Source organism: Saccopteryx leptura, chromosome 5 (assembly GCF_036850995.1).
Source record: "Saccopteryx leptura isolate mSacLep1 chromosome 5, mSacLep1_pri_phased_curated, whole genome shotgun sequence".
Taxonomy (NCBI): domain Eukaryota; kingdom Metazoa; phylum Chordata; class Mammalia; order Chiroptera; family Emballonuridae; genus Saccopteryx; species Saccopteryx leptura.
In genome coordinates, this window is record NC_089507.1 from 216,676,572 (window position 1) to 216,688,665 (window position 12,094).

Genomic DNA, 12,094 nt, shown 5'->3' on the forward strand with positions numbered 1-12,094 from the left:
ACATCCGGGCACTGAGCCCACAGACACCCCACAGCTCTGTGTGCGGCGGGCGGGCTCTTCGGTGCCCATCGTGTGACGGCGAGAGATGGGAAACAGCCTCCATGTCACCCCCAGACAGCCGGTCGCATCCCAGAAACGAAATTATGGGCAGTCCTTAAAAAAAACAAGTTAGCTCTGCAGGAGCCCGTTTAGAGCAATGACCGCGAGACAGGAAGACGTGGCTGGATGTCTGCACCTCTGCATCTCCGACACACAGGGCGCGGTGGCCACGGCGGGCACAGGCTGCTGTTGGTACATACGTGTGCATGTGTGTGCGGGATGTATGCTTACCTGTGCAGGACACATCTCCGACACACAGGTCGCAGTGGCCACGCCGGGCACAGGCTGCTGTTGATACATATGTGTGCATGTGTGTGCGGGATGTATGCTTACCTATGCAGAACACGTCTCCGACACACAGGACACGGTGGCCAGGGTGGGCACAGGCTGCTGTTGATACATACGTGTGCATGTGTGTGCGGGATGTATGCTCACCTATGCAGAACACGTCTCCGACACACAGGACTCGGTGGCCACGGCGGGCACAGGCTGCTGTTGGTACATACGTGTGCATGTGTGTGCGGGATGTATGCTTACCCATGCAGAACACGTCTCCGACACACAGGACGCGGTGGCCACGGCGGGCACAGGCTGCTGTTGATACATATGTGTGCATGTGTGTGCGGGATGTATGCTTACCCATGCAGAACACGTCTCCGACACACAGGACGTGGTGGCCACGGCTGGGGTAGGCTGCTGTTGATACATATGTGTGCAGGATGTATGCTTACCTATGCAGAACATGTCTCCGACACACAGGACGTGGTGGCCACGGCGGGCACAGGCTGCTGTTGGTACATACGTGTGCATGTGTGTGCGGGATGTATGCTTACCTGTGCAGAACACGTCTCCGGAGGAGCCAGGGGACCAGGCGGCCTTTTAAGATAGAAATTGGAACGGAGAAGGAAACTTGCATCTCACTGTAACCTTTTTTTACTATTGATTCTTTTTGTTTGATTGATTTTTCTTTTTCTTTTTTTTTAGATTTTATTCCCTTTTTTTTTTTTTTTTTTTTTTTAGAGAGAAGGGGTAAAGAGCAGGAAGCCTCAACACCCATATGTGTCTTGACCAGGCAAGGCCACGGCTTTAAACCGGTGACCTCAGCATTCCAGGTCGACGCTGTATCCGCTGAGCCTTCACTGGTCAGGCCGACTGATTTTTTTTTTCAACCCTGCCTGTGCGTTACGTACTTAAACAAGTAAGCATGGAAGCAGAGCCGTGGGCTCCACGTGCTTCAACCTCACGAAATGTTTACAGCAGCAGTTCCCAACCTGTGGGTTGCGACCCTGGTGGGGGTCGAACGAACGACCAAAACACAGGGGTCGCCTAAAGCCATCGGAAAATACATAATGCATACATTACAATTATGAAGTAGCCACCAAAATTATTTTTTGGTTTGGGGTCACCGCAACATGAGGAACTGTATTGCGGGGTCACGGCATTAGAAAGGTTGAGAACCACCGGTTTAGAGTAGCTAGAGAGGAGGTCCTCTGACTATTCACCAGACGCGGGAGGTTAAGTCATGCGGGGGAAGGGCAGAGGGGGAAGGGAAGGGAAGGAGCCTCGATTGGTGGGGTTGGCCGATTTCTAATGTTCCAGTACTCCCCCCCAGGGCTGGCGGCAGGCTGACAAGGACGATGTCCCTGAGCGGAGCTGCGGAGAGGGGCACGGCAGGCGCTCTGAGGAGCCCCCCAGGAGGAGCCAGCTGCAGCACGGCCCCCACAGGGACCCCGCCCGCCCCAGGGCAGGACAGGACAGGGGCACCTGGCTCCTCCGCGGGCCTCCTACACTGTAAGCAGACACGCCCCTTCAGGACCGAAAGAGCAGCTTGAGCGTCAACAACCGGCCTGTTTTGCAGTGGATTTGAAACAAAAGCCCAGAAATTAAAAATGAAGCATCCGGGTTGTTCTCTATTTGCACATTGCTTTGTCATTCTCTTTATGAAATATTGCACACGGCCCTACGTGCGTCGGGCAATCAAGGACTAATAAGTTAGGATTAGCGTTCTGTCAGCCCGGGCGGGCGTTCTCACCAGGGCCCGCAGTCTCAGTGAGGAAGGTGGTTTAGAAACCTCCCCAGCGCTTTAAGGGGGTGGGGGGTGGGGCAAGGATGGGGGGGGCAGACAGGAGCAGACAGACTTAGATTCAGGTGGTATTCCAGACCTGCCCCTTGCCGGACACCTTGAGCACGTCCCCTCCCTCCCCGTGTGTGAAGTGAGGGTAGCGCCCACCACATGGACTGTACCGGCAAGTCTGCCACGTGTACAGGGTGAGGTGAACATGCCGTCTATACCTGGGCATAAGACAGGGCATTTCTCCCCAGAGAGCTTCCCTCGGATAAAAAAGGGAGGGCTGCCTGACCTTGAAGTTCTTAGGAAAGCTCACAGAAACTTCCTTATGCCCTAGCTCTCTCAATTACTTTATTTTAAACAACCAGGTCTTGTTTGTGGAAGACCAAGTTAATAGAAGTCACCTGCCTGACCTGTGGTGGGCGCAGTGGATAAAGTCTCCACCTGGAACGCTGAGGTCGCTGCTTCGAAACCCCGGGCTCGCCCGGTCGAGGCACATATAAGAAGCAACTATGAGTTGATGCTTCCTGCTCCTCAGCCTCTCTCTCTCTCTCTCTCTCTCTCAGAATCAATAAAGAAAATCTTAAAAGAAAAAAGTTGGCCCTGGCCGGTTGGCTCAGCGGTAGAGCATCGGCCTGGCATGCGGGGGACCCGGGTTTGATTCCCGGCCAGGGCACATAGGAGAAGCGCCCATTTGCTTCCTCCCCCTCCTTCCTCTCTGTCTCTCTCTTCCCCTCCCGCAGCCAAGGGCTCCATTGGAGCAAAGATGGCCCAGGCGCTGGGGATGGCTCCTTGGCCTTTGCCCCAGGCGCTAGAGTGGCTCTGGTTGTGGCAGAGCGACGCCCCGGAGGGGCAGAGCATCGCCCCCTGGTGGGCAGAGCATCGCCCCATGGTGGGTGTGCCGGGTGGATCCCGGTCGGGCGCATGCGGGAGTCTGTCTGACTGTCTCTCCCCGTTTCCAGCTTCAGAAAAATACAAAAAAAAAAAAAGTCATCTGAATGAAATGGTTTAAAAAAAAAAAGGCAAACAATTTTTGACACAGACATAGTCCTAATATTGAGGGTTGACCTCATACCTTCTAAAGACGCAAGCCTTATAAAGAAGACTTTTAAAAGCAATGTCTTAAATAATGCTAAGATGTTGTGATCACAAATATAAATCAGTAAGACAAAAAGAAAAACAACACTGTCCTAAGACTGCATGAACTGGGACTGCAGGATAAAATATTTCAGTGCCAGCATCGTATAAAGGCTCAAAAGGTGATGGATCACAAACAGGTTAGATAGAAGTGAAATTTGTGTCATCCGGGAGGGGAGAAGGGTGACGCAGACACCGTCCCCAACGATGATAAAAATGCCGAGACCAACGGTGCACCACAAGAAATAGAATAAAATGGTATTTTGTAAAATGCAAGCGTGGGAAAAATAAAACCCAGTATTCCAAAAGGAATGTATGATTTATTAATACATGATATATTTTTTAAATCTATTACTTAAATAATGCATTCGTCATCTTGAAAAGTGTGTGCATACCTAAAATAATAAATTAAATATTCCACATCGACATTTGAGTGTTTCATCTGTGGCCTTAAGAATGTGTATGGAGGCACTGGCCGGTTGGCTCAGTGGTAGAGCATCAGCCTGGCGTGCAGGAGTCCCGGGTTCGATTCCCAGCCAGGGCACACAGGAGAAGTGCCCATCTGCTTCTCCACCCCTCCCTCTCTCCTTCCTCTCTGTCTCTCTCTTCCCCTCCCGCAGCCAAGGCTCCATTGGAGCAAAGTTGGCCCGGGCGCTGGGGGTGGCTCTATGGCCTCTGCCTCAGGCACTAGAATGGCCCTGGTTGCAACAGAGCAACACCCCAGATAGACAGAGCATCGCCCCCTGGTGGGCATGCCGGGTGGATCCCGGTCGGGCGCATGCAGGAGTCTGTCTGACTGCCTCCCTGTTTCTAACTTCAGGAAAAAAAAAAAAAAAAAAAGAATGTGTATGGACATTCACGCTGGCCCTGCAAATATTTTCCTTTGGGCAATCTTCTCACTGTGGACAGCGGGAGGGTCACTCTCTATGTGAGACCACCTGGTATCGAGACACGTCTGGGCAAGTGCTTAAAACTCGCCACGTTCTGTGCGAGTGTGACAGGCACTGTTATGGTTCTCTTGTTATGATTGTCCTACCACAAGCTCATCTCTTCAGTTGTGCTCTACTGAGCACTGACCTGGGTTGAGATTCCCTGATCTTCTACTTCCTCGCTGTGTGACCTTGGGTGGGCAAGTTGCCTAAGCTCTCTGCACCTTGGTTTCCTCATCTGCAAGAGGAAGTAGTAGTATCTCCCAGGGTTGAGAATTCAGTAACTCAGTATATGTAAGAAGTGGATGAACCAGTGCCCGGTAAATGCTTTTCAATGATGGTTACTATCATTTCCCTCTCACCAACAGATGGGGGGAAACTGTTACTATGTATAAACACGGCAGCTTTCCCCACAATATTAGACTTTGCCAGCAAGGAACTTGTCTTAGTCATCCCAGGATCCCCAACTCACACACAGGGCCTAATCCTCAGTCCATGTCGGTGGATGCAATAATAAGTTTAATAAAGGAACGCAATATATAGCACTGGCTGGGTAGCTCAGTTGGTTAGAGCGTCAAGGTTTGCAGGTTTGATTTCGGATCAGGGCACATATAAGGACCAACCAATGAATGCATAAATAACTGGAACAACAAATTGATGTTTCTCTCTCTCTCCTTTCCTCTCTCTCTAAAATCAATCAATTAAAAAAGGTGAGGCCCTGGCCGGTTGGCTCAGTGGTAGAGCGTCGGCCTGGCGTGCGGAAGTCCCGGGTTCGATTCCCGGCCAGGGCACACAGGAGAAGCGCCCATCTGCTTCTCCACCCCTCCTTCTCTCCTTCCTCTCTGTCTCTCTCTGCCCCTCCTACAGCCAGTGAGGCTCCATTGGAGCAAAGATGGCCCGGACGCTGGGGATGGCTCCTTGGCCTCTGCCCCAGGCGCTAGAGTGGCTCTGGTCGTGGCAGAGCATCGCCCCCTGGTGGGCAGAGCGTCGCCCCTGGTGGGCGTGCCGGGTGGATCCCGGTCGGGCGAATGCGGGAGTCTGTCTGTCTCTCCCCGTTTCCAGCTTCAGAGAAATACCAAAAAAAAAAAAAAAAAGGTGGTTTTTTTTTTTAAAGACTAGAAAAAGAAAGGCAGTGTGTAGTGCTCAGGGCCCAGCACAGCACCTGGTTCCCATTAGCCGAGAGAGGCAACACTCGGAGCGTTGAGATATATGGTGCAGCCTCAGTTCTCACTGGCCCACCAAAATCTGAAGTCAAATCTCCGTGCAATAGAGCCAGGAAAGACCGTGGGCTGGGTATGTCTTTCTCTGTGTCCTCGCTAGAACATAAGCCCCTTCCTGGCACGCCCTGGGTTTAATCCATCTCGGCAATCAGTAGGGGCTTAGTCACACCCCTTCAGCCAGTGAGCAACAGAAGGCAGTCTTCCTCTTCTTAACTGAATTTTATTGTTGTTGTTGTTTCATATCTACAACAATGTATTTAAAATGAATACCAAAAAGGCATACAGAAAAAAGTTTAAATCCTACAAAACTGTGGGAAGTGAATCATCCTTAGAGAATTCTTTGCTTGTCACCGGGAGTATTATTTATCCCAATGTTTCCTTTCTGTGTGCATGAGCAAACACAAATACCTAAGTACAGAGGATGGATCCCACGCTGGGGGGTAAGGTCACAAGCTTTGGAATCGGACATGCCTGGGTTGGAAACCAGGGCCACCTCCTTAGTGGCATGGATTTAAGAAAAGTCACATAACCTGTCCTGTGCGTGCCTCCATTTCTACGGAAAATGGAGATGATAATAAAACCCACCCCACAGGCTTATTGGGATAATAAATTTAGTCTATATATAGAGCACTTAGGGCAGCTGCGAATATAGAGACACAACCCAAGTGAGGTTAGCAATTACGTCTCCATCGTTAAACAAAATATGAGGTCACACTACAGATCCTAGTTTCCGTGTGTGTGTGTGCATGTGTGTGTGTGCGTGTGTGTGTAAGGCTATACAGTGAATGTTTGTTCTGTGGTCCTCCGTACAGAGCTAATTCCTTCCTTCCTATAATTCATTCAGATGTGTGGCGGCATGTAACTAATCCCTTGCCTCTGGAACCTGAGTGTTCCTCATATGTGACTATTACAAATGACCACCCAAAACCCCTGTGGCACATCTGTTGCCCCACGCTTGGGTAAGGATTCTATAGCAGCGATTTGCAGCCTTTTTATTTTTTTTCTCTCTCGTGGCACACATCAACTAATTACTAAAAGCAACAAGGGGCACTGACCTCTTCTCCCTTAGTAATTAGTCAATGTGTACCGTGCGATGAAAAAGGTTGCATTGAGTCAGGGGCACTGGCCTCTTCTCCCTCCGCAATTAGTTTTATTTGTGCCACGACAAAAAAAAAAAAAAAATTGGTTGAAAATTGCCGTTTTATAGGATAAATCCTAGAAATGGAGTTGCTGGGCCAAAGTGTGTTCATTTCAAAATATATGAGTAAACAATGAGTGATCGAATTGCCTTTCCTAAAAGGCTGTTCAGTCGCTTCCCACTTTGATCAACGAGTGTGGGTGGCTGCCTCAGGGCTGTGGACGTTTCAACCGGATTCCCCAGTACATTTATTCTGAATGTCTCAGTGGTTACGAAATTAAAGACTTTTTTGCCCTGCGTCTTTTGTATTGTCGCCCTTTATCTTTCTGGAAATCATAAACAACTGCTAAGAAGTTAGCAAACAATTTTCTGCTGCAAAGAGAGCCTGACAAGTCATTTTCATGCCGTTTCCAGATGAGAGAGGGAGAAACGTCGGGGGTTTCTAAGCCTTTTCAGTGGCTGGTAGGAAGATCCTGTGAAATTGGAAACAAGGGGGCTGGCTGTCTTTGCTTCCGTCTTTGCGTTCTGTGACTCGGACTCCTCGTTTGACAGACAAAGGGCCCTGTCTGTTGAGACTTTTTGGGTGCAATGTCGCTAGTACAGGGTCCCCAGGGTGTGATTTGGGCACTGACTGCTTGCAACCCTCCACGTGCTTTTAGGCAATCAAGGACAACAGGTGAACGTCATGGCCAGAAGCTGAACAGCGCCACCCAGCGGACAGGCGGCTTCAGTGGCGGTTAAAGTCCACGCCCACTTTTTAATTTTAATTTTAATTTTAAATCTAGGAATAAATATACATGATGTTTGAGATTAGCTACTACTTACTATCAAATATTATTACAAGGCTTATAACAAAACCCTTTGTCTCACCCCCTAAGTCCCATCCCATGAAGCAATACCTAATTCTGTGGTTACCTCTTCAATCCTGACTACGTTGTCCTCTTAAGATATTCTAATTTTAGACCTTTTCTATTAACTTATAGCTATAGAAGAATTTAGTTTTTGTCTATTGGATTCTCTACACACACCCACATACACACACACACACCCCCTCTCAAATTTTCCCCAAATAATTATAATTTCTAGTTAGAGCGATGTGTTGTTTTTACATTGTAATGACAATGGAATATTATTTCCAGCTGAGCGTTGTAGTTTATGATGTTGCAATGTTTTTCTTATAAATTATTGTTGTTTTCTCGCCTTTAAGAATCACCTCGCATCTTATTCGCTTAGTTGTTTTTTTTTTGTGGAACAGCTCCACTGTCTCCCTAAATTCCCTGCCGGGACTCCACTCCTCTGCGACCACTTCGGCTCTGCGCTCACCCTAGGGGCAGTGGAGCGTAATGTGATATTGTCAAAGTGCGGTCCCCGGCCGGGCCAGCAACATCAACATCAGCATCATCTGGGACCTTGTTAGAAAGGCGAGTTATCAAGCTCCACCCAAGACTTACTGATTAGCCACTGTGGGGGGTGGGGCCAAGCAATCTGGGCTTTAACTAGCCCTCCAGTCATGCACACTTGAGAACATCACTGTAATGGTGAAGAACTTAGCTACAGAAACCTAAGGCTGTCGGGGTTCAAATCCCAGCCATTCCACTCGCTTGTGATGTCACCGTTTCTGAGGCTCAATCTTGCCATTCGTAAAACGGGGACAAACCGTCTCTCCCGCTTAGTTGTTGTCAGCTGCGCGCGTGGTGCTGGGCAGCGCAATGAGCTCGCTTCTTCTTAAAGATGGCCCCCAAGATTCTGTCCACGGCCCTCTGAAGTCCTCCTCCTAGACCCCTGTCTGCTTCCCCTCCCTTAACCCCTTCCCCCTCCAGCTCCCCGCCCACCACAAAGGCCCTTTCCCATGATTCTCTGCCCGAGTCCCAGGCCACCTCCAGCCCCCAGCCCTGCCCCCTCATTTCCCGCTGCCCTTTTCCTCTGCCTGTTAGGGCCGTTTCGGCTCCCTCTCCCAGTTCCCATCCTTCCATAGTCCTCCCTGCCACCCAACCTTTCCCTCCCAGGCCGGAGTCCCTGCTTTTTCTTCTGGAAACCCACCCCCCCAGGCTGGTTTTCACCCCCTGAAGTATGGGTGTGGGAAGAGAGCGTCACCACTCTGACTTCTAATTACCTTTCCACTTTAAAGGAACGAAAGAAACATGACAGCTAAATGTAACAAGTGATCCTGAATTGGATCCTAGGGGACACCCTAAAGGACATTATTGGGACAATTAAAAAAATGTAAATATAGAAGATGTATTAAATAAAAGAATCATATCCTTATAAATCCCCAATATTGATCATTGTTCTGAGATCATGCCCGAGAATGTCCTTGCTCCCAGGAAATACACACAGAGTATATGGTGATAAAGGGACGTGAAGTCTGAACCGTATTCTAAAATGATTTAGGAATAAACAAAATTCATGGTTTACACACACACACACGTACACAAGAGAAAAAATGGTAATGAAAATGCATCAAAATATAACAATTTGCTATTCTGGTTGAAAAATATATGAGAAGTCTTTACTATTCTTGCAATGTATACATACCCTTGGAATTTTACATATAAAAATACAGCCTTTAACTTTATCAGAAGTGGGCTGTCCCCAACCCCCGGGCATGCTTTAGCTCATTCTTTTTCTCCATCACACCTGTCACAAGTTATCCTGTGTTTAATTCTTATTTATTGATTTGCCAGCTATCTATATATTATAAATATATTATATATATATATATATATATATATATATATATATATATATGGAGAGAGAGAGAGAGAGAGAGAGAGATCAGTTTGCTGTTCGACTTATTCATGCGTTCATTGGTTGACTCTGGTATGTGCCCTGAACCTGGACAGAACCGGCAACCACGGCATATCTGGAGGATGCTCTAACCAACTGAGCACCTGGCCAGGGCTATCCAGTGTTTTTAATAATACCTAACATTTATTGTGTGCAAGGCCCATCTTTGTCTGAGGTGCTTTAATTGTATAACCTCAGTGAATCCTGCAACTACGGTTCTTCTCATTTTACTAATGAGGAATGCAGACACTAGAAATCTGATGAACTTGCCCAAGGTGACCTACATGATCTGTCGTCTCCCGTCGCACAGAATCTCAACTAAGGCAGAAACTGTTGTTCGCTGCTCTTTCCCCAACGACTTAAATGGTGCCCAGCACATTATAGGGATTTAATAAGTGATCTGTAGATTCAGCTAACAAATATTGGGCATAGGGGTATACAGTAGCAGTAAACAAAATACTCAAAAATCCATGCAACCCTGGGAGGTAAGGCTCAGTCTATCTATTTTGCAGGAGAGGAAAATGAGGCTCGGATCTGCGAAAGGATTTACTCAAGATCAAGGGGGGGGGGGGGGGCTAACTGGAGGCAGGCTGTCGATTCCAACCTAATCCCGGCGGTTCCCAGGCAGGAGCTATAAATCAATCAAACCGACCAATCCGGTCAACCAATCGGTATTTATTAGGCGCCTACGGCGTGCAGGTTCGACCTCACGCAGCACCCCGCGAGGAGAGAGGAGGGTGCGGTGTAGCCAAGGCTGCTTCGGCCGCGGGAATTTGGCGCCTACTTTTTTGTAGGTTGGTTGTTCTCGCCTGTGATTGGGCCCCGCGGCCGCGGCTGCGGCTGCGGCTGCTCGGTCGACCTGGGCAGAACCCCGGCGTCTCGGTGGTGCACGCGCGCGCGCGCGCGCGACCCGCCTCCGGGGAATGGGCCACCAGGAGCCCCCGCCCGCGGGCAGAGCGCCTTATATAAAAAGGTTCTTTCAAAGGGTCAGATGGCGCGAACACGTGGAGAGCAGCGGGAGCCCCGACGCCGGGTTCTGCCCCGCGCGCGCCGCTGCTCCCCCCAGTGCAGCAGCCGCCGCCGCAGCAGCAGCAGGTTCCGGCGCACGCCGAGCGCGGGCCGCTGCCTCTCGCGCTGCTGGGGACCGAAGGCAGCCTTGGCCGGGAGCGGACCATCCCCAGCCCGGGGCTCCACGGGGGAAACCGGCCGCCCGGAAGTGGAGGGGCCTGGGCCAGGTAAGGCTGCGGTCTGCGGAGGGAAAGTCAGCGCCGGAGCTGGAGCTGCTCGCCCGCCGCCTCGGGCCCTTGGGAAGGGCTGGGAAGGGCAGCTGGGCTCCGCGTCTGGCGCGCGCGGGGACGCCGAACTTCCCAGCCAGCCCCCTTCCACCCGCCGCCCTCGGGGACTTGGGCCGGCCCGCTGGGCTCCGCTCGAGCTCCATTCAATGGACGGTTGACTCGCTGGAGGGCACTAGGCGGGACGCCGGGAGGGGGGGTACCACTGGGAGGCGGGCGGGAAGGAAAAGCGCCATAGGCCGCAGTGTGTCTGAAAGCAGTGTTAGTGCATCGCAAAGGCTGGTAGTTGTTGTGTTTCCTACTCCTACACGATAAATGAACGGAGAAGGAGGGAGACGGTTGCTTTTTCTTTGCGGCTCCCCTCGAAGCCGCAACATGTGGTTTCGTCCTTCCCGCTGACCCCGCCCCTCCTTGGTTCTCTCGGCGGCGGTGGCTTCCGTCTTAAAGGGGCCGCGGCGGCCGGGACTGGAGAAGGCGGAGGAGGAGGAGGAGGAGGAGGAGGTGGGGCGCGCTGTGGCCTGCGCTCCTTGCCTCCCCCGCAGCCTGGGCCTGCTCGTTTAATCGCTTCTTTCACCCACAGGTCGCAATCCAAGCTCCCGCTCCTCCGCGTCCCGGGGCCGGACGGAGGGATGAGGCAGAGGGGGCCTGGGCAGCGCCGTTGCTGCTCCCCCCGCCGCCCGAAGCCATGGAAACGGGGAAGGAGGACGGCGCCCGCCGAGGTACACAAAGCCCGGAGCGGAAAAGGCGAAGCCCAGTACTGCGGGCGCCCAGCGCGAAGCTGAGGCCGGCGGCTGCGGCCCAGGCCATGGATCCCGTGGCGGCCGAGGCCCCCGGCGAGGCCTACCTGGCGCGGCGGCGGCGGCCGGAGGGCGGCGGCGGCGGGTCCGAGCGGCCGCGCTACAGCCTGTTGGCCGAGATCGGGCGCGGCAGCTACGGCGTGGTGTACGAGGCAGTGGCCGGGCGCAGCGGGGCCCGGGTGGCGGTCAAGAAGATCCGTTGCGACGCCCCGGAAAACGTGGAGCTGGCGCTGGCGGAATTCTGGGCTCTGACCAGCCTCAAGCGGCGCCACCAGAACGTGGTGCAGTTCGAGGAGTGTGTCCTGCAGCGCAACGGGCTGGCCCAGCGCATGAGCCACGGCAACAAGAACTCGCAGCTCTACCTGCGCCTGGTGGAGACCTCGCTCAAAGGTAGGAGCCGCGGCCGGTCCGGGCTCGGACCCCCCGCTCGGGGCCCAGACACACCCTCCTCTCTGGGATACTGGGATGAGTCCTGTGCCCCCACCCCCACCCCCCCTGCACAGTCATTAGCTGCTATTTTCATGACAAGCGTTCGCTTAAGTTCTGACTATTGTCTTGAAGTGCTCAGGACGACGGGTGAGCCATTATTATGAAACGTGTAGTTTTTGTAAGATGGGTCGAGGAGGT

The 12,094-nt window shown here is 51.8% G+C and overlaps 1 protein-coding gene across 4 annotated transcripts in view; it reads left to right on the forward strand.

The window, feature by feature from the left end:
• The first annotated feature begins 9,798 nt into the window (after nucleotides 1-9,798).
• STK35 (serine/threonine kinase 35) overlaps nucleotides 9,799-12,094 on the forward strand; it is a 35,203-nt gene continuing 32,907 nt past the window's right edge. For all 4 annotated transcript variants that reach the window (XR_010751474.1, XR_010751473.1, XR_010751475.1 and 1 more), the window contains exons 1-2: nucleotides 9,799-10,613; nucleotides 11,251-11,857. Coding sequence is in view for 1 of the 4 variants with exons in the window: in XM_066384254.1 (XP_066240351.1) it covers nucleotides 10,302-10,613; nucleotides 11,251-11,857 (919 nt within the window). In the remaining 3 variants the exon portion in view is untranslated. The remainder of the gene's footprint in view (nucleotides 10,614-11,250; nucleotides 11,858-12,094) is intronic.